The 23504-nt window shown below is 43.2% G+C and overlaps 1 protein-coding gene across 2 annotated transcripts in view; it reads right to left on the reverse strand.

The window, feature by feature from the left end:
- The window catches only part of LOC121582257 (ankyrin repeat and BTB/POZ domain-containing protein 2-like), a 36895-nt gene extending 16159 nt beyond the window's left edge, over positions 1 to 20736 (reverse strand). For both annotated transcript variants that reach the window (XM_041897935.2, XM_045225048.1), the window contains exon 1: positions 19657 to 20736. In XM_041897935.2, the coding sequence (XP_041753869.2) occupies positions 19657 to 20497 (841 nt within the window). In that variant the 5' untranslated portion in view covers positions 20498 to 20736. The remainder of the gene's footprint in view (positions 1 to 19656) is intronic.
- Positions 20737 to 23504: the final 2768 nt, after the last annotated feature.

The following is a 23504-nucleotide window of genomic DNA, read 5'->3' on the forward strand; positions in this document are numbered from 1 at the left end:
TGATTCATGTTTTCTTTTAAATCCACAACTTGAATCCCTCCACAGCCTCAGAGGATCTAGATACATTTTCTAACCTCTCTGGATACATATTGGATCACAAAAAAATACAATTTTTACATTACCATGTAGTTTACCAATAAAATGGTCTGATGGTAATGTGGATATACTCGGAATACAAATCCCAAATGAAATAAATGATCTCACTCCAATAGATTTTAATAGAAAGTTAGCAAAAATAGATAAGATCTTGCTACCATGGAAAGGTAAATACCTGTCTATTTGTGGAAAAATCACCCTGATTAACTCTTTAGTATTATCCCAGTTTACCTATTTGCTTATGGTCTTGCCTGCGCCTAGCGAGCAGTTTTTAAAATTATATGAGAAAAAAATATTAAATTTTATTTGGAACGGCAAGCCAGACAAAATTGAACGGGCCTATTTATATAATGAATATGAATTCGGAGGACATAAATTATTACATTTTAAAGCATTAGACCTACAGTGGGGAAAACAAGTATTTAGTCAGCCACCAATTGTGCAAGTTCTCCCACTTAAAAAGATGAGAGAGGCCTGTAATTTTCATCATAGGTACACGTCAACTATGACAGACAAATTGAGAAAAAAAATCCAGAAAATCACATTGTAGGATTTTTAATGAATTTATTTGCAAATTATGGTGGAAATTAAGTATTTGGTCACCTACAAACAAGCAAGATTTCTGGCTCTCACAGACCTGTAACTTCTTCTTTAAGAGGCTCCTCTGTCCTCCACTCGTTACCTGTATTAATGGCACCTGTTTGAACTTGTTATCAGTAGAAAAGACACCTGTCCACAACCTCAAACAGTCACACTCCAAACTCCACTATGGCCAAGACCAAAGAGCTGTCAAAGGACACCAGAAACAAAATTGTAGACCTGCACCAGGCTGGGAAGACTGAATCTGCAATAGGTAAGCAGCTTGGTTTGAAGAAATCAACAGTGGGAGCAATTATTAGGAAATGGAAGACATACAAGACCACTGATAATCTCCCTCGATCTGGGGCTCCATGCAAGATCTCACCCCGTGGGGTCAAAATGATCACAAGAACGGTGAGCAAAAATCCCAGAACCACACGGGGGGACATAGTGAATGACCTACAGAGAGCTGGGACCAAAGTAACAAAGCCTACCATCAGTAACACACTACGCCGCCAGGGACTCAAATCCTGCAGTGCCAGACGTGTCCCCCTGCTTAAGCCAGTACATGTCCAGGCCCGTCTGAAGTTTGCTAGAGTGCATTTGGATGATCCAGAAGAGGATTGGGAGAATGTCATATGGTCAGATGAAACCAAAATAGAAAAACTCAACTTGTCGTGTTTGGAGGACAAAGAATGCTGAGTTGCATCCAAAGAACACCATACCTACTGTGAAGCATGGGGGTGGAAACATCATGCTTTGGGGCTGTTTTTCTGCAAAGGGACCAGGACAACTGATCTGTGTAAAGGAAAGAATGAATGGGGCCATGTATCGTGAGATTTTGAGTGAAAACCTCCTTCCATCAGCAAGGGCATTGAAGATGAAACGTGGCTGGGTCTTTCAGCATGACAATGATCCCAAACACACCGCCCGGGCAACGAAGGAGTGGCTTCGTAAGAAGCATTTCAAGGTCCTGGAGTGGCCTAGCCAGTCTCCAGATCTCAACCCCATAGAAAATCTTTGGAGGGAGTTGAAAGTCCGTGTTGCCCAGCGACAGTCCCAAAACATCACTGCTCTAGAGGAGATCTGCATGGAGGAATGGGCCAAAATACCAGCAACAGTGTGTGAAAACCTTGATTCATTAAAAATCCTACAATGTGATTTTCTGGATTTATTTTTCTAATTTTGTCTGTCATAGTTGACGTGTACCTATGATGAAAATTACAGGCCTCTCTCATCTTTTTAAGTGGGAGAACTTGCACAATTGGTGGCTGACTAAATACTTTTTCCCCCCACTGTATCACTAAAAGCTTCAGTCATACAAAAGTTATCCTTCAATCCAAACTGGTTCTCTAGCAAATTAGTAAGTCACCCCATGTTCAAGAATGGCCTTTTCCCCTTTAGTCACATTACAACCTCTCACTTTCAGTTATTTGAAAAGGAAATCATCTCCCAAATATCACAATTTCTAAAACAAGCAATAGAAAGTTGGTTGCAGTTTCAATGTAATCCTCCAGAAACGACAGAACAAATAATGCAACAAATATCGTGGTTAAACTCAAATATACTAATTGATTAAAAAAACATATTTTTTTGAAAAAATGTTTAAAAAAGGTATAATCTTTGTAAATTCAATCATAGCTAGGACTGGTGGATTTGTCACACATGCAGCTTACAAAAACATATGGAAATGTCTGCTCTACCCAAAATTACAACCAAATAATTGCAGCATTACCACAAAAATGGAAGAGGAAAGTGGAAGGGGGGAAAAGTAAGGAACTTGTCTGTCGGCCCTGTATTAAAGAACATAATTGGTTAAAGAAAATTGTGATAAATAAAAAAGTATACCAGTTTCATTTAAGGACCAAAGGATTGACAGCCGTCCCATATAGATTGCAAAATAGTTGGGAAGAGATTTTTGACGTACCGATTCCATGGCATAGTGTTTATGAACTGATACGCAAAATGACGCCGGATTCAAATTTTTAAATTTAAATTATTATACAAAATTCTTGCTACAAATAGAATGTTATTTATATGGGGGATACAATCTTCCCAGCTCTGCAGATTTTGCTGCGAAGAGACAGAATCATTAGATAATATGTTTTGGTACTGTCCATTTGTAGCTTGTTTTTGGTCACAGGTCCAGGAATGGCTGAAGGATTGCAATATTTACCTGGAGCTAACCATGCAGATAGCACTACTGGGTGATCTGAAAAGTCATAGTCAATTGATCAATAATATAATAATACTTTTAGCAAAAAAAAATATTTTCAATTTACAATCTGTAGAAACAATGAGAATAGAAGGGTTCAGAACTTTTGGGAAACATCACAGTACAGTTGAAAAATATATGGCAAATAGAAATCCAATATGGATGGTGTTAAGAGATAGATGGGAGGTGTTGAATGGAGCTGAAGGATGGGACTAATAACAACAACTAATAACAACAAGATAACTAATGTGAAGCATACTGTGTCCATAATAAGTATATAGGTTATAGGTTGAGAGCTTTTGTGAAAGAGCACAGTTAGAAAGAATGGCATATAGAAGCAAACCGGATGGACATCATGAAAATGATCGGAGAGATTGAGGGTAGAGGAAGTTCAGGAGTAAAAACAAACAAAATAGAATGATTGTAAAATTGTATAAGCTGGAAGTAGAGGCCTAAGCGTCACTAGTTTTACTCCAATTAGGGAAGGGGTCGTGGGGTTGGAAAGTAATAAAGGGAAATATTTTTTTTAAAGGATATGTATTTATATGTGTGTATGTGTGTATATATACAGTGGGGGAAAAAAGTATTTAGTCAGCCACCAATTGTGCAAGTTCTCCCACTTAAAATGATGAGAGATGCCTGTAATTTTCATCATAGGTACACGTCAACTATGACAGACAAATTGAGAAAAAAAAATCCAGAAAATCACATTGTAGGATTTTTAATGAATTTATTTGCAAATTATGGTGGAAAATAAGTATTTGGTCACCTACAAACAAGCAAGATTTCTGGCTCTCACAGACCTGTAACTTCTTCTTTAAGAGGCTCCTCTGTCCTCCACTCGTTACCTGTATTAATGGCACCTGTTTGAACTTGTTATCAGTATAAAAGACACCTGTCCACAACCTCAAACAGTCACACTCCAAACTCCACTATGGCCAAGACCAAAGAGCTGTCAAAGGACACCAGAAACTAAAATGTAGACCTGCACCAGGCTGGGAAGACTGAATCTGCAATAGGTAAGCAGCTTGGTTTGAAGAAATCAACTGTGGGAGCAATTATTAGGAAATGGAAGACATACAAGACCACTGATAATCTCACTCGATCTGGGGCTCCACGCAAGATCTCACCCCGTGGGGTCAAAATGATCACAAGAACGGTGAGCAAAAATCCCAGAACCACACGGGGGGACCTAGTGAATGACCTGCAGAGAGCTGGGACCAAAGTAACAAAGCCTACCATCAGTAACACACTACGCCGCCAGGAACTCAAATCCTGCAGTGCCAGACGTGTCCCCCTGCTTAAGCCAGTACATGTCCAGGTCCGTCTGAAGTTTGCTAGAGTGCATTTGGATGATCCAGAAGAGGATTGGGAGAATGTCATATGGTCAGATGAAACCAAAATATAACTTTTTGGTAAAAACTCAACTCGTCGTGTTTCGAGGACAAAGAATGCTGAGTTGCATCCAAAGAACACGATACCTACTGTGAAGCATGGGGGTGGAAACATCATGCTTTGGGGCTGTTTTTCTGCAAAGGGACCAGGACGACTGATCCGTGTAAAGGAAAGAATGAATGGGGCCATGTATCGTGAGATTTTGAGTGAAAACCTCCTTCCATCAGCAAGGGCATTGAAAATGAAACGTGGCTGGGTCTTTCAGCATGACAATGATCCCAAACACACCGCCCGGGCAACGAAGGAGTGGCTTCGTAAGAAGCATTTCAAGGTCCTGGAGTGGCCTAGCCAGTCTCCAGATCTCAACCCCATAGAAAATCTTTGGAGGGAGTTGAAAGTCCGTGTTGCCCAGTGACAGCACCAAAACATTACTGCTCTAGAGGAGATCTGCATGGAGGAATGGGCCAAAATACCAGCAACAGTGTGTGAAAACCTTATGAAGACTTACAGAAAACGTTTGACCTGTGTCATTTCCAACAAAGGGTATATAACAAAGTATTGAGAAACTTTTGTTATTTACCAAATACTTATTTTCCACCATAATTTGCAAATAAATTCATTAAAAATCCTACAATGTGATTTTCTGGAATTAGAAAGGAACCTAGAAGGAACCTGTTGGAAATGGACACAGGGCTCAGGGGTCAGTCTGCATGTCCTGTCTTGATGTTGACGTCTGACATCTAGGGTCCTTAGGATCTGGGAGGAGTCAGTACCAGAGCTGACAGGTGAAGGAAGTGTCTGTGCCAAAACAAAGCTTCTCCCCCATGGAGAGACCCATGGACCAAACAGCCCTATTAAATAAAATCTCCATCAGTGTTCATCAAACTTTAAAACAGATGATTTTCCAACAAAGCAGTTTTGCAGGCTTAAGTATCTGTTGCAATTTCTCAGAGTGAGACAACTATGTGAATCACATTTCCTGACATTCAAAGGGTACAGTGATTCAAATAAATTAATCACTGGAAGATCATTAATCTCAGTTTAACAAGCTTAGAGGCTCCTTGATTAACAGCTCAACTGAAATTACAATACATTACTTTTACACATCAATCATATCTTGTGTCTTTCTCAACAAACACCATACATAGTGACTTTATATCCATTTGCCTTACAAAAGCCCCGTAAGGGTGCTTCAATCGTGTCACAGACACTAGGCAACATAATCAATCATATAACAGTAGGGTTAAATGTGATCTGATTTTATGAACCAACAGTACATAAATCACCCCAAGTTCAGAGGTCGCTGCCTACAGGTGCATGGCAACTTCCTGGTTGCGCAGTGGTCATGTGACCTCTGACCTCCTAGCATAGCGTCTAAATAACCCCCTGCCCTTTGTATTAACAGTAAAGTTATTCTACATCATTGAGATAAACTCCTAATGAGTCTACTGTGTGCAACTAAGAAAAGTGAACTGCTGGTGTTTCACACACTGCCTCTGTTTTGGGCAAAAAAATGTTTTGTTGTTGACTAATTTGGGAAACCAGCTTGATAAAGTATAACATAGGACAACATCGTCCATATACACAGACACACAGGGTCCAGACATCCTGAGCCCTATTCAATACAAACCAGTGACCGGGTTTCCGGATTAGTCAGAAATGTATATATATAATCCTGCCCAAAACAGAAGCCATGTGTGAATGTATAAATGGATTAGCTGCACTCTGTAAGGCATGAGGCACTATAATAACTGTTTTCCGGATTAGTAAAAAACTAAAATGTTCCCGCCCAAAACAGAGACTGTGTGTGAAACACTAGCACTTGACTTTCTCTTCACACTGTGGACTCGTCCAACTTAAAGGACTTTGTCTAAATGATGTAGCTTCCATGTTAACACAAACCATGACCATATTCAAACAGAGTAGTAAAAACTATAAAGGGATAACCGCTACTCTGGAAGACAATGTGGCATACAAGATGATACATCTAGAGATGTTATGATGCAGATGCAGTATGAGCCTGCTGTTATAGAGATCTGAGAGGAAGAGGATGATGATGATGATGATGATGATTATGATGATGATGAGATATCAAGCTGTGTGTGTGGATAGCGCAGAGAAGAGAGAATGCTGAGAACGGGATCCTCTTGTGAGAGGAAGCATTTTCTATAGTTTCACAGTGAGAATCTAATATGTCGGATTTACTGTCACAAAGTTTATGGGTTAGGTACTATCATTTGTCATGGTCATTTGATCATATTGAGTGTAGGTCTGATGTATCTAAAATTGAGAGGGGACTCAGAGAAAGGAATGTGAGGGAGGGAGGGAGGGATAGAGAGACAGAGAATGAAAGAGACAGAGAGAATACTTGACATCCAGTTCCCATCATCCTCTCCTAGACCTGTTCATGACTGTAGTAACAGGACCTGCCAACCTACCAATGTCAGCGTCACAGTAACATTAAACCGGACTCTTTCTCCCATAAAAGCACTAATCAACACCTAGTGGGTGCTTTACTACCAGTTCCTTCAAGCTTTAGCACAACCCAGAGAGCCATAAACCCATGCCCCAGTATGAGAGACGAATGCGGGCCTCTAGCAGTGTATGTAGTGTTTATTGCAGTGGTTCCCAACCAGGGGTACTAGGACCCCTGGGGGTACCTGTCCACAGGGGGTACTTGAGAAGACTCATGAGACCATAGGCTTACTGGTAAAATGCACATGAGAGGGTACTTCAGGGGTACTTCAAACTGTACCCCCCCTTTAGGACCATGCAGACACCTCAAAGCGGTCGGATAAGCTGTTTGGTGGTTTCAGCCGGTTGGATTTAGGACTGCATGGACACCACAGAGCATGCAAACAGAGGCAGCTGTTGTCTGTGTGTGTTGTGCTTTTTCTCTGAGTTGTAAAAGCAAGCAGAGCAAAAACTGGCTACTCTTTATTTGACTAACGTAGCTGGCAAGGTAACTGCTGTTTGACTTAACAGAAAAAATGCACAGTCAGTACACAACACTATTCTCATCATGTCTTAGCAGGATCAGATGGTGACAGGTGTCCCAGCAGGGTCAGACAGCCAGGGAAGACCAGTCTACGGAGCTCAGGTGAATTTTGCAGTATATTATAACATTCAGTAAATGAGTACAAAGTTCCATCTTGAGTTGATGGGTAGGCTACAGTCTGGGATCTGGGAATAATGGTAATTTCAATTATTGAACCAATGATTATATTCTTGGATAATATATAATGTATAAATGTACACCAAGGTAATTCTTTGTAATGGGTCATCTGAGCAGTATCAAATGGTGACAGGGGGCTGAAGTGAACTTTTGAAGATGCTACACTTTATTCTCTCTGTGTACCAAACACTGGACAATCTTCAAAGATTGAAACTATTTTAAGGCAGTCTGACAAACCACTAAAGTTGATTTCCAAACTGTATCAAGGGTTGATAGAGGCTTTTCCCGATGACACAAAACATGTAAAACAAAAATGTGAGGAAGACCTGGGAGACACTACTGATGATGATGAATGGATACAGATATGTTTGAATGCCCAGTCATGTTCATATAATCTCAGACATAAAGTGCCTTGCAAAAGTATTCATTCCCATTGGCGTTTTTCCTATTTTGTTGCATTACAACCTGTAATTTAAATTGATTTTTATTTGGATTTCATGTAATGGACAAAATATTCAAAATTGATGAAGTGAAATGAAACAAATAACTTCAAAAAAATAAAATCTAAAAAATAAATAACGGAAAAGTGGTGCGTGCATATGTATTCACCCCCTTTGCTATGAAGCCCCTAAATAAGATCTGGTGCAACCAATTACCTTCAGAAGTCACATAATTAGTTAAATAAAGTCCACCTGTGTGCAATCTAAGTGTCATATGATCTCAGTCTATATACACCTGTTCTGAAAGGCCCCAGAGTGTGCAACACCACTGAGCAAGGGGCACCCCCAAGCAAGCGGCACCATGAAGACCAAGGAGCTCTCCAAACAGGTCAGGGACAAACTTGTGGAGAAGTACAGATCAGGGTTGGGATATAAAAAAATATCCGAAACTTTGAACATAATAATATAATAATAATATGCCATTTAGCAGACGCTTTTATCCAAAGCGACTTACAGTCATGCGTGCATACATTTTTTTTGTGTATGGGTGGTCCCGGGGATCGAACCCACTACCTTGGCGTTACAAGCGCCGTGCTCTACCAGCTGAGCTACAGAGGACCACATCCCACGGAGCTCCATTAAATCCATTATAAAAAAATTGAAAGAATATGGCACCACAACAAACCTGCCAAGAGAGGGCCGCCCACCAAAACTCACAGACCAGGAAAGGAGGGCATTAATCAGAGAGGCAACAAAGAGACCAAAGATAACCCTGAAGGAGCTGCAACGCTCCACAGCGGAGATTGGAGTATCTGTCCATAGGACCACTTTAAGCCATACACGGCACAGAGCTGGGCATTACGAAAGAGTGGCCAGAAAAAAGCCATTGCTTAAAGAAAAAAATAAGCAAACACGTTTGGTGTTCGCCAAAAGGCATGTGGGAGACTCCCCAAACATATGGAAGAAGGTACTCTGGTCAGATGAGACAAAAATTGAGCTTTTTGGCCATCAAGGAAAATGTCTGGCGCAATTCCAACACCTCTCATCACCCCGAGAACACCATCCCCACAGTGAAGCATGGTGGTGGCAGTATCATGCTGTGGGGATGTTTTTCCATCGGCAGGGACTGGGAAACTGGTCAGAATTGAAGGAATGATGGATGGCGCTAAATACAGGGAAATTATTGAGGGAAACATGTTTCAGTCTTCCAGAGAGTTGAGACTGGGACGGAGGTTCACCTTCCAGCAGGACAATGACCCTAAGCATACTGCTAAAGCAACACTCGAGTGGTTTAAGGGGAAACATTTAAATGTCTTGGAATGGCTGAGTCAAAGCCCAGACCTCAATCCAATTGAGAATCTGTGGTATGACTTAAAGATTGCTGTACACCAGCCGAACCCATCCATCTTGAAGGAGCTGGAGCAGTTTTGCCTTGAAGAATGGGCAAAGATCCCATTGGCTATATGTGCCAAGCTTATAGCGACATACCCCAAGAGACTTGCAGCTGTAATTGCTGCAAAAGGTGGCTCTAAAAGGAATTAACTTTGGGGGGTGAATAGTTATGCACGCTCAAGTTTTCAGTTTTTTTGTCTTATTTCTTGTTTGTTTCACAATACAAATATTTTGCATCTTCAAAGTGGTAGGCATGTTGTGTAAATCAAATGATACAAACAAACCCCCCAAAAATCCATTTTAATTCCAGGTTGTAAGGCAACAAAATAGGAAAAATGGCAAGGGGGGTGAATACTTTTGCAAGCCACTGTAAATTACTGCAGTTTAAGACCATCCATAGAACGTACTAAATTATATGCCAGTGAAACTGAATATCATGCACTCAGAAATAATTCCTCTGCTGAAGGTGTAAAACACAAAAGGGGACATCCAGTGCATTCGGAATGTATTCAGACCCCTTGACTTTTTCCACATTTTGTTACGTTACAGCCTTATTCTAAAATTGATTTAATTGTTTTCTTTCCTCATCAATCTACACACAATACCCCAAAATAACAAAGCAAAAACAGGTAAATACAAAACTGAAATATTACATTTACATTAGTATTCAGACCCTTTACTCAGAACTTTGTTGAAGCACCTTCGGCAGTGATTACAGCATCAAGTCTTCTTGGGTATGACGCTACAAGCTTCCCACACCTGTATTTGGGGAGTTTCTCCCATTCTTCTCTACAGATCCTCTCAAGCTCTTTATGGTTGGATGGGGATCGTTGCTGCACAGCTATTTTCAGGTCTATCCAGAGAGGTTCGTTCGGGTTCAAGTCCGGGCTCTTGCTGGGCCACTCAAGGACATTCAGAGACTTGTCCCGAAGCCACTCCTGTGTTGTCTTGACTGTGTGCTTAGGGTCGTTGTCCTGTTGGAAGGTGAACCTTCGCCCCCAGTCTGAGGTCCTGAGCGCTCTGGAGCAGGTTTTCATCAAGGATCTCTCAGGCCAAAGAGTTCAATCTTGGTTTCATCAGACCAGAGAATCTTGTTTCTCATGGTCTGAGAATATTTAGGTGCCTTTTGGCAAACTCCAAGCGGGCTGTCGTGCCTTTTACTGAGGAGTGGCTTCCGTCTGGCCAATCTACCATAAAGGCCTCATTGGTGGAGTGCTGCAGATATGGTTGTCCTTCTGGAAGGTTCTCCCATCTCCACAGAGGAACTCTGGAGCTCTGTCAGTGACCATCAGGTTCTTGGTCACCTGCCTGACCAAGGCCCTTCTCCCCCGATTGCTCAGTTTGGCTGGGCGGCCAGCTCTAGGAAGAGTGTTGGTGGTTCCAACTGTGTTCTTGGGGACCTTCAATGCTGCAGAAATGTTTTGGGTACCATTCCCCAGATCTGTGCCTTGACTACAGTCTTGTCTCAGAGCTCTACGGACAATTCCTTCAACCTCATGGCTCGGTTTTTGCTCTGTCAAGCACTGTCAACTGTGGGACCTTATATAGACAGGTGTGCCTTTCCAAATAATGTCCAATCACTTGAATTTACCACAGGTGGACTCCAATCAAGTTGTAGAAACATCTCAAGGATGATCAATGGAAACAGGATCCACCTGATCTCAATTTCAAGTCTCATAGAAAAGGGTCTGAATACTTATGTAAAAAAGGTATTTCTGTTTTGTATTTTTTATAAATTTGCAAACATTTAAAAAAAATCTGTTTTCATTTTGTCATTATGGGGTATTGTGTGTAGATTGCTGAGGAAAATGTTTTATTTAATCAATTTTAGAATAAGGCTGTAACGTAACAATATGTGAAAAAAGTCAAGGGGTCTGAATACTTTCCGAAGGCACTGTATTTCAATATGTTATGCTCTTGTGAAGGCTGGCTGAATTCTGGCAAAGAGTATGTTCTCTCCGCATGTCTACAGATTCTCCCTTCTCCCTATTTTTTATACATAGTCCCCCCATTTTAGGGGAGCAAAAGTATTGGGACAAATTCAATTGTATGTGTATTAAAAAGTAGTCAAAAGTTAAGTATTTGGTCCCACATTCATAGAATGCAATGACTACATCAAGCTTGTGACTCTACAAATTTGTTGGATGCATTTGCTGTTTGTTTTGTTTGTGTTTCAGATTATTTTTTTGTGCCCAATATAAATGAATAGTAAATAATGTATTCTGTCATTTTGGAGTCACTTTTATTGTAAATAAGAATGTAATATGTTTCTAAACACTTCTACATTAATGTGGATGCTACCATGAAGGATAATCCTGAATGAATGAGTGAGTAAGGTACAGACACACAAATATCATACCCCCAAGACATGCTAACCTCTCACCATTACAATAACAGGGGAGGTTAGCATTTTTTTGGGGGGTATGATATTTGTGCATCTATAACTTTCTCACTCATCATTTTCACAATTCAAATCAGGATTATCCATAATCATGGTAGCATCCACATTCATGTAGAAGTGTTTAGAAACAATCAAAGTGACCCCAAAAGAGTCATATTAGATTGTGTAGAAATGCAGGAAATGAGCTTTAGATGCCCCAAAAATTCTGAGGGAGGACCCCCAGACCCCCGCCAGGTTATGTCCCCACCACTTTTAAAACCAAAGTTGTGCCCCTGATTAGAACACACTGTGGGAAGATGGGTGAGCTGAGGCTACCAAGCACAGATGAAGGTACAGATGAAGGTAGAACACATATAAACAGTAATAACACTTATAGAGTACTGTGCAATGAACACATATAAACAGTAATAACACTTATATAGTACTGTGCAATAACATACTATGGTATAAATGGGAAAGCCACATTTCTATCCGAACAAACAAAAGAGACTATTCTCTGTGTGATTGGTGTAGGAAAACAGGACCCCCTAACTGGCCTCCAATTAGTGTTCTGGCTGGTGATGTGAACCATGGCTCCTCTCTTTAACTCCTCGTTTCTCACAGTCCATCACACACACATGCACGCACGCAAACAAACAAAAAAAAACAATGGTCTTACAGCCTGCCGGTGGCTTAACCACAACACCCTAGGAGATCTCCCACTTCCAGTCCTCCATTACAATATTACACCTAATGACTGTTTCCTGTCTGTGGGGCTCTGTGGGGCTTTCCCCTTAACTTTGACATACTTGTGGCAGAGCCTAGGTCTATGGTTCTGGGTACTAGAGGACCTAGGAAACCAGTGACCTCAACACTTATCACCGTGATTGCTTTTCCATGGAGTCCATTTGTAACAGTTAGGGCAATTAGCCTGCTCTGGGACTTCAATGACATATCAAGAGAGGGAATGGGGGAACATTTGGATGAAAGTTTTCTTTGATTGCTAGTTTTCTTCCTTTTCAGATTGTGTTAGTTCAGTACATTATCACAACATCATTACTAAACTCCAAAACCAGCACACCATTCTCGCTCTCTCACTCTCTCTATAGAATGGGTCTACAAATGGTTATTTTGGACACAAGCACACCCTAATCACTGTGGCTAATGAGCTATCAATCTCTGCGCTCTGATCAACACACACACACACACACACAGTGGCATGTATTCATGGATGCCAAGGGAAGCCAGGCTTCCCCCAAAAATGAACATATAAAATAATGTATTTTCGTCTCCCTGTTTCATAATTTTCTTTCAGTTCGCAAGAGGCTGAATGTATCTCACTGGAGAAGGCATCCGAGCGAGTGAAACAGCGCTCTTCTGTCTCTGTATTTGTAGCCCATCTATCTGATGCTGTCTGGTCAAAAAGAGTATGATATTGTTGCTGCCCGTAGCATTGAATGCAAGGGAAGCCAGCGAGCATTTGGCCTCCCTTGATAAAAAAGTATACAATAATCGCCAATCAACGTTGAGCTAAACTGAGTGAGCTCAACTGTGAATGGTCCTGACTCATTAAAAAAAAAGTCTCAAGGGAAGCAAGTTTGGATTTGGCTTCACACCAATCACATCACATTAAGCCAAACGTCATTGACAGAAAAAAACTTGAATTGTTGCATCTCATTGTGTTGTTGTCCTCAGGTCTTGCTAACTAAAATTGGCCCTTTCCTAAATTAGCCATGGATGGAGATAGGGATAGGCTCACTCTCTGTACTGGCTAATGATTTAACTGCGATTCTGATCCAACCATTAATTCATACATTGTACATCTGGCCTGAGAGGATGGAAGTTCAATATGCAGCTAGAAGTAGTAGTAGGCTAATGTTAACTAGCTGGCTAATCATTGCCCGTGAATGAAAGGAAGTTAGGCTAGCGAGCAAGCATTTTAGCCAGGTAGCCCAGAACAAAAACGAAAAGCGTGTACTGTATGACCGTTTTGGCATCATGAAAGAGAGGAGGATGGCATTGGCATTTCTCTACAAGTAGGGTGAGTTAACATGTTTTTTTCTACTTATGCACGTGCACACACACACACACACACACACACACACACACACACACACACACACACACACACACACACACACACACACACACACACACACACACACACACACACACACACACAGAAATCAGTACCATGGACAGCCACATGATATTTAGCTTACGTTGATTGGACTAAATTGTTTTTGTAATCTTTTAGACTAAGCATAGGTGATTTAATGATGTTGAAATTTTGAAGTTGAAATGGTCCTGGAATAGTGGAGGCAGCTCCTGTTTTAAAGCTTAAACCATGCATTTGATCGTAGGTAGGTAGTTGTAGTTAGGTATTGTAGGTCGTTTATTTAGGTAGTTATTGTAGGTTTCCGTAGGTAATTATTGTAGGTAAGTATTGTTTACGGCGGAGCCCGGAGAAAGCACGAGGCTAGCTAGCTAGCGGGTAGCTACTGGTAACGTTTAACAACGGTGGAGAGTTGTTTCCAATGTTAATGTGCTAGCTAGCCAACGTTTAATTTTTGCTGCGTTATGAAAGGAACTAGACACGGACACGAATTATCTGTTTAGTGTGTTAACACACTATTGGTAGTTTGTTGTAACCAAGTATTGGTGCTAAACTGTGTGTTATTGGATGCTAGCATGCTAGTTAGCTATGGCGTCATAGTTAGGCATCGTGGGCTGTTGTGGGTAGTTACTGTAGGTTAGCATTGTTTTTCGGGCGGTGCCGGGTCTAGCACGAAGCTAGCTAGCTAGCCGTTCTTCAAACAAAGTCAACACAGTGGCCATTGCTAGCTAGCCAACACGACCAGCTAACTGTACTGTAGTAGCTAAATACAATATACTTATGCTAGCTAGCCAACGTTTAATTATTGCTACGTTATGAAAGGAACTAGACACGGACACGAATGATCTGTTTAGTGTGTTAACACACTATTGGTAGTCTGTTGTAACCAAGTATTGGTGCTAAACTGTGTGTTATTGGATGCTAGCATGCTAGTTAGCTATGGTGTCATAGTTAGGCATCGTGGGCTGTTGTGGGTAGTTACTGTAGGTTGGCATTGTCTTCGGTGTAGCACGAAGCTAGCTAGCTAGCCGTTTTTCGAACAGAGTCAACACAGTAGCCATTGTGTGCTGTACTGTGGCAGCTAAATACAATATATTTGTGCTAAGCTAGCCAACGTTTAATTATTGCTGCGTTATGAAAGGAACTAGACACGGACACGAATTATCTGCTTAGTGTGTTAACACACTATTGGTGGTTTGTTGTGACCAAGTGTTGGTGCTAAACTGTGTGTTATTGGATGCTAGCATGCTAGTTAGCTATGGTGTCATAGTTAGCTAGCTGAATAAAGTGGGTTGAGTCTACTCCTTTAAACATTGAACCGCTGTGGTTCACAACAATTCTGATTTCTAAAGGTGGAAGTTGGGAGAGTTTTTGTTCGGGTGGTTCAGTGAAACAATTATAGTTTCTGAGGTGGAAGTTTTGGTGAGGGAGGCCCTGCTCTCTCTTCTTCCAGATGTTTAGTTCATTTCATTCCGATCTCCTCTGCATTATTGTAGCCATTTGCTACAGCCTGTCAACTATGCCTCTGCCTATCCCTGTTCTCTCCTCTCTGCACAGGCTACACAAACGCCTCACACCGCGTGGCTGCTGCCTCTCTAACCTGGTGGTCCCTGCACGCACCCCACACCTGGAGTTCCAGGTCTCAGGCAGCCTCTGGAACTGCCGTTCTGCTGCCAACAAAGCTGACTTCATCCCAGCCTATGCTAACCTCCAGTCCCTCGACTTCCTGGCGCTGACGGAAACATGGATTACCACTGAAAACACTGCTACTCCTACTGCTCTCTCCTCGTCTGACCATGTGTTCTCGCATACCCCGAGAGCATCTGGTCAGAGGGGTGGTGGCACAGGAATCCTCATCTCTCCCAAGTGGACATTCTCAATTTTTCCCCTAACCCACCTGTCTATCTCCTCATTTGAATTCCATGCTGTCACAGTCACTAGCCCATTTAAGCTTAATATCCTTGTCATCTATCGCCCTCCAGGTTCCCTTGGAGAGTTCATCAATGAGCTTGACGCCTTGATAAGTTCCTTTCCTGAGGATGGCTCACCCCTCACAGTTTTGGGGGATTTCAACCTCCCTATGTCCACATTTGACTCATTTCTCTCTGCCTCCTTCTTTCCACTCCTCTCCTCTTTTGACCTCACCCTCTCACCGTCCCCCTACTCACAAGGCAGGCAATACGCTTGACCTTATCTTTACTAGATGCTGCTCTTCTACTAATCTCACTGCAACTCCCCTCCATGTCTCCGACCACTACTTTGTTTCCTTTTCTCTCTCGCTCTCCTCCAACACTACTCACTCTGCCCCTACACAGATGGTAATGCGCCGCCGCAACCTTCGCTCTCTCTCTCCCACTACTCTCTCCTCTTCCATCCTATCATCTCTTCCCTCTGCTCAATCCTTCTCCCTCCAATCTCCTGATTCTGCCTCCTCAACCCTCCTCTCCTCCCCTTTCTGCATCCTTTGACTCTCTGTGTCCCCTATCCTCCCGGCCGGCTCGGTCCTCCCCTCCAGCTCCGTGGCTTGATGACTCATTGCGAGCTCACAGAACAGAGCTCCGGGCAGCGGAGCGGAAATGGAAGAAAACTAAACTCCCTGCCCGACCTGGCATCTTTTCACTCCCTCCTCTCTACATTTTCTTCATCTGTTTCTGCTGCTAAGGCCACTTTCTACCACTCTAAATTCCAAGCATCTGCCTCTAACCCTAGGAAGCTCTTTGCCACATTTTCCTCCCTCCTGAATCCTCCCCCCCTCCTCCTCTCTCTCTGTGGATGACTTCGTCAACCACTTTGAAAAGAAGGTTGACGACATCCGATCCTCGTTTGTTAAGTCTAATGACACTGCTGGTCCTACTCACACTGCCCTACCCTATGCTTTGACTTCTTTCTCCCCTCTCTCTCCAGATAAAATCCTGCGACTTGTGACTGCAGGCCGCCCAACAACCTGCCCGCTTGACCCCATCCCCTCCTCTCTTCTCCAGACCATCTCCGGTGACCTTCTCCCCTACCTCACCTCGCTGATCAACTCATCCTTGACCGCTGGCCATGTCCCTTCCGTCTTCAAGAGAGCGAGAGTTGCTCCCCTTCTCAAAAAACCAACACTCGATCCCACTGATGTCAACAACTACAGACCAGTATCCCTTCTTTCTTTTCTTTCCAAAACTATTGAGCGTGCCGTATTTAGCCAACTCTCTTGCTATCTCTCTCAGAATGACCTTCTTGATCCAAACCAGTCAGGTTTCAGGACTGGTCATTCAACTGAGACTGCTCTTCTCTGTGTCACGGAGGCTCTCCGCACTGCTAAAGCTAACTCTCTCTCCTCTGCTCTTGTCCTTCTAGACCTGTCTGCTGCCTTTGATACTGTGAACCATCAGATCCTCCTCTCCACCCTCTCCGAGCTGGGCATCTCCGGCGCGGCTCACTCCTGGATTGCGCCCTACCTGACCGGTCGCTCCTACCAAGTGGCGTGGCGAGAAGCTGTCTCCGCACCACGTGCTCTCACCACTGGTGTCCCCAGGGCTCAGTTCTAGGCCCTCTCCTTTTCTCCCTATACACCAAGTCACTTGGCTCTGTCATATCCTCACATGGCCTCTCCTATCATTGCTACGCTGACGATACACAACTAATCTTCTCCTTTCCCCCTTCTGATAACCAGGTGGCGAATCGCATCTCTGCATGTCTGGCAGACATATCAGTATGGATGACGGATCACCACCTCAAGCTGAACCCTGGCAAGACGGAGCTGCTCTTCCTCCCGGGGAAGGACTGCCCGTTCCATGATCTCGCCATCACGGTTGACAACTCCGTTGTGTCCTCCTCCCAGAGTGCGAAGAGCCTTGGCGTGACCCTGGACAACACCCTGTCGTTCTCCGCTAACATCAAGGCGGTGACCCGCTCCTGCAGGTTCATGCTCTACAACATTCGGAGAGTACGACCCTGCCTTACACAGGAAGCGGCACAGGTCCTAATCCAGGCACTTGTCATCTCCCGTCTGGATTACTGCAACTCGCTGTTGGCTGGCCTCCCTGCCTGTGCCATTAAACCCCTACAACTCATCCAGAACGCCGCAGCCCGTCTGGTGTTCAACCTTCCCAAGTTCTCTCACGTCACCCCCCTCCTCCGCACACTCCACTGGCTTCCAGTTGAAGCTCGCATCCGTTACAAGACCATGGTGCTTGCCTATGGAGCAGTGAGGGGAACGGCACCTCTGTACCTTCGGGCTCTGATCAGTCCCTACACCCAAACGAGGGCATTGCGTTCATCCACCTCTGGCCTGCTGGCTCCCTTCCTCTTCGGAAGCATAGTTCCCGCTCAGCCCAGTCAAAACTGTTCGCTGCTCTGGCACCCCAATGGTGGAACAAGCTCCCTCACGACGCCAGGACAGCGGAGTCACTCACCACCTTCCGGAGACATTTGAAACCCCACCTCTTTAAGGAATACCTGGGATAGGATAAAGTAATCCTTCTACCCCCCCCCCAAAAAAAAATTTGTAAAGTGGTTATCCCACTGGCTATAGGGTGAATGCACCAATTTGTGAGTCGCTCTGGATAAGAGCGTCTGCTAAATGACGTAAATGTGCCCTTGAGCAAGGCACTTAACCCTAATTGCTCCTGTAAGTCGCTCTGGATAAGAGCGTCTGCTAAATGACTAAAATGTAAATGTAATGTAAAATGTTTTCTTTGCGACTTGTGGTAACTCTACAGTGTTCTAAATCAATAGTTGTTTAGTAGTCCGAAAATGTTGGAAATATTAACTTGATTGACCATGCTGTAGGTTATGTAACCAGAGGTGTAAAGTTCTTAAGTAAAAATACTTTAAAGTACTACTTAAGTACTTTACTTTTACTTTTACTTTTACTGCACTACATTCCTAAAGAAAATAATGTAATTTTTACTCCATTCATTTTCCCTGACACCCAAAAGTATTCGTTACATTTTGAATGCTTAGCAGGACAAGAAAAGGGTCCAATTCACCAATTCACGCACTTATCAAGAGAACATCCCTGGTCATCCATACTGTCTGGTGGACTCACTAAACACACGTCTGAGCGTTGGAGTGTGCCCCTGGCAATCCGTAAATTAAAAAAAACTAGAAAATGGTGCCGTCTGGTTGCTTAATAAAAAGGAATTTGACATTATTTATACTTTTACTTTTGATACTTAAGTATATTTTTGCAATTACATTTACTTTTGATAATTAAGTATATTTAAAACCAAACACTTTTACTCAAGTAGTATTTTACTGGGTGACTCAACTTTACTTGAGTCATTTTCTATTAAGATATCTTTATTTTTACTCAAGTATGACAATTGGGTACTTTTTCCACCACTGCATGTAACTGTTTGTTACATGCAATATGCTCTCCAGTTTTGTCATGAAACAAAGGTGTGGTTGTCTTCTTATTGTCTCGGCCTTAGGCCTCTATATCACGGTGGCAAGACATATGAACTAACAGGTTATAGAGCAAACAATGCAATTATCACAACACAGGTTGTAATTTGGCTTTTTTTCCTGGCTTGGCCCCAGTGATTTTACCCAAGCACTGCTAATGACAACACACATGCAAGCTTCTCATATGTGGGGTCAGTTTTTAGAAGGGCCTCTCTCTCTCTCTCTTGAATATTCTGCCTGAGTGGACTTCTGTTTTGATCCTTTACATCTCTGAGGTTACATAATTTTTCTGCTAGACTTCCAGAATGCATGTTCACTGAAGAACCATTCCACTGTGTGCAGTCATAGGAGAAGAAAATCATTATTGGAAAGGGGTGTGTGTATTTAGCGCATGGAGAGAGAGAAAGTGATAATTGATTCACATATTGTGGCATCAGGGTTGGGGATGCACGCATACACACACACACACACATTTACCATTGGCATTTTTCCCGCATATCAGATGCTCGTAGTTCTGCATCACTCCCCACAGCTCCGCGTCGTTATTGACGACCCAGTCCAGGACCTCGATATTTACCAGGCGCTCCTCTGCCATCATCAACACCCGCAAGCCCACTTCCTCCGCCAGGCTCTCCACGCACGCGGTCAGGCAGATGGCTGCGTGCTCATGCACGCGCACTGACACACGCGTGTCCACCATCCACCTGAAGAACCGTCCCACCGGGAGGCTGAGCCCGCAGCGTGAGGACTTGCCGCGTTGACGCAGTGTCTCACCCGAGCTCATGCAGTAGAGAGAGATGGCCCTCACAGTGCCAGCCACGCACCGCTCAGCCAGCCCCCAGCTCAGCACCAACCGAACGGCACTCTGCACTTCGAAGCGCGTGCATCGCCGGTGCAGCTCGCTCAGTCTCTGAGCCTCCCGGGAGATCCGAACCAGAGCCCTCCGCAAGAGCAGCGAGAGATGGCGGACTGCGTCACTGGAGAAAGCCACCTCCTCGCCTGCTACTTTACACAGGACTTCAGCGATCTCCTGGTCGGTCCAGGGGACCTCTTCCAGCGTCGGCAGACGAGGACACTTGGAGAGGATGTCCTCTGGATCCTCGGGCAGCACCGTGTTGACCGTGTCCCAACTGGCGTTCCTGCTGCTCAGAGAGCCGATCTGGTTGCACCAGGTCCCCCGGTGTGGGTGGGTCTGGGAGTGCCGGGACCTGGACGAGGAGAGGCTGAGGGACTTGCAGGAGTCCCCAGCTCCGTAGCCCGAGTCCAGACTCAGATCTTCCAGGGTCTTAGTCATCCTGGGGCTGCAGGTGCCTGACATTATTGTCACTTTTTTGAGATGTGCTTCTGTTCTGAGAGGGCCGAAAGAGATTCGAAGGTCACTTTTACGCACTGCAAGAAATACACCCCATGAACGTTTCCTATCCAAGTATAGATCTATGGATAAATATATAGTTAAATTACTGTAGAAGTCTATTCAATCACTTCCCTAGTAGTTTTGATGTCTGTCCATGGATACAGTCTCGCCTGCTGCCAGTTGCTGCTCCACAGGCACATGCACTGCTCTGCTGGCTCTGTTAAATGTTACCATTAAATGTTAGAGGAGTGAGACCAATGGGAGTGAGACCCTTTGCGAGAACCAATCGGCTTTGAGAGCCCTTTGATCCAATCTAGGTTAGAACCAATCAGATAAATGAAACCTATGCAAACCAGGAGTGGTATCCTATTACAATACCAGCATACAGATTTTCAGCGCCATCGTGTGGAAATGATGAAACAGTGCACAAATTCATAGGGAACAGACTTTTTCCTGACCACTTGACCTGACCTGACCAGGAAAAACTCTAGACCCTAGTTATAGTCAAGAACAAGGTGTTTCAGTAGGGCCCGGAGTCCTGACCAGAGAAAACTAGTCTTAAAATATGTGTTAATACTCGTCTACTAAAAAAGAGGTTCCCAACCAGGGGTACTAGGACCCCTGGGGGTAATTAGCATATCCACATGGGGTACTTGAGAAGACTCATGAGACCATAGGCCTACTGGTAAAATGCACATGAGGGGGTACTTCAGGGGTACTCCGTGCAGAGCAAAATACAATTGTTGGTACAGTAACTGAAAAAGTTTGGGAACCACTGTACTAAAATACTCCTGCATACTTTCTAATGTAAATAATACTCAACACAGATGTAACATTTTGGTTCTCGAAAAATATACAAAATTTAGAAAACATGTATTTGACAAATCATTATTGAACAGTATCAGGGGTTCATAGCATAGATTACACACTAATCATAACCACATCTGTTTTGCTTTGACTGTCAAACACCTTACAAACTAAAGCATATCAAGGTACAAACATGAATTTAGAATTCACACAAAACTTTTCTTCCTTAGCCTGTTTTTCTGTGGATAAATAGCAAAGTGCAAAACATTACCATTGAAATTGCTGTAGTCTAGAAATAACCTTTCAATTTCTTTGAAGGTAAATAAATACTGGGCTTCTGCAGTGGAGCACTCAGTCCATTTATTTAACAACAAGCTTAGCCTGTGATTAATTGAGGGAACCTAAGTAAACTTAGTCTTCATTTAACCAACCAACATCTGCCAGTGGACAAATGACATGCTATATGCAAATTGTCCACTAGATGTCAGTAAAGTAAGCAAATCACATGGTACTACAGAACAATCTACCACAAACCATCTGGAAAAATGTAAAGGGCTACTTCAACATCATAATTAGGCTAACAGTAGCCAGTATTTAGAACTTAGGTGTGTTTCTTCTACAACACAATGAGTACAAAATATCTACATATTGCTCTTCTTACGAATACAAATTAGCTTTATAATACATTACAGCAAAGATCTAATAATCTGAAAATACATTTTTGCTAGATCAATGATAAGCCAACAAAACACAAAACATGTTTTCATTTTAAGCTTAAACATTCCAAGAATAGAAAATGATATTTAAATATGAATTATTCTTGCTAAATGACTAATCTAAGCCCAAAGTCACATAGCACCAATTGCCTTCGTCCATGCTTGTTTTTGTTGTTGTGGATGACTAGTACAAAATCCATCTATACTAGGCCTACACCTAAAATACCAGGCATTTGGCCTCAAGTGATCTCAATTGAGGGACTAAGAAATGAGGCCCCTTGCAGCCTTGTGAAGTTCTGAACCCCTGGTATACTAACGTTAGGCTGGGATTCAATACTGTTGCGGATTTGGACAATGCACCATTTCAAGGTAATTTCAGATTGAGCCGACATATGCAGCATTTACCATGAATGTGGTCCCCGCGAACAGGGAAAATATCCTTTAAAACGTGCATTGCTGTCAAAGTGCGCTCAGATTGAATCCCGCCCTTACTGTTGTTGTTGTTGTTGTTTACAATCCAAATCATCAGTGAGGCAGCTCACTCTTCATTATGAAGTTAGTTTTGCATGGCCCGGTGCCCCGGGTGGATGGAGATTTCACTTAAGGACCAATGGAATGGTCTAAAATGTGCAAACGCCGCCCACCCGGGGCACCTGGCCATGCAAAACGAACTTGCCAGTGTGGCAGGTTTCGTCATTTGAAAACATGACCATTCGCTGTCCTTTCTGTTTTGTAATTATCTTTTCAATGACACTTCAATACATATCCTGTTATCAAGCCAGCATGATTCTAATTGCAGTACTGATGGTACAGTTTAAATTAAGGCATTTGCTCTAGAAGCAAAGATACACTAAATTGCCAAAAGTATGTGGACACCCCTTCAACTTAGTGAATTTGGCTATTTCAGATACACCCGTTGCTGACAGGTGTATCAAATCGAGCACACAGCCATGCAATCTCCATAGACAAACATTGGCAGTAGAATGGCCCATATTGAAGAGCTCAGTGACTTTCAATCTGGCACCGTCATAGGATGCCACATTTCCAACAAGTCAGTTAGTCAAATTTCTGCCCTGCTAGAGCTTCCCCGGTCAATTGTAAGTGCTGTTATTGTGAAGTGGAAAAGTCAAGGAACAACAACGGCTCAGCCGCGAAGTGGTAGGCCACACAAGTTCACAGAACAGGACTGCCGAGTGCTGAAGTGCGTAGCGCGTAAAAATCGTATGTCACTACTGAGTTCCAAACTGCCTCTGGAAGCAACGTCAGCACAAGAACTGTTCGTCGGGAGCTTCATGAAATGTGTTTCCATGGCTGAGCAGCGGCACACAAGCCTAAAACACCATGCGCAATGCCAAGCGTCGGCTGGAGTGGTGTAAAGCTCGCCGCCATTGGACTCTTGAGCAGTGGAAACGCATTCTCTGGAGTGTTGAATCACGCTTCACCATCTG

Source organism: Coregonus clupeaformis, chromosome 15 (genome assembly GCF_020615455.1).
Source record: "Coregonus clupeaformis isolate EN_2021a chromosome 15, ASM2061545v1, whole genome shotgun sequence".
NCBI classification, from domain to species: domain Eukaryota; kingdom Metazoa; phylum Chordata; class Actinopteri; order Salmoniformes; family Salmonidae; genus Coregonus; species Coregonus clupeaformis.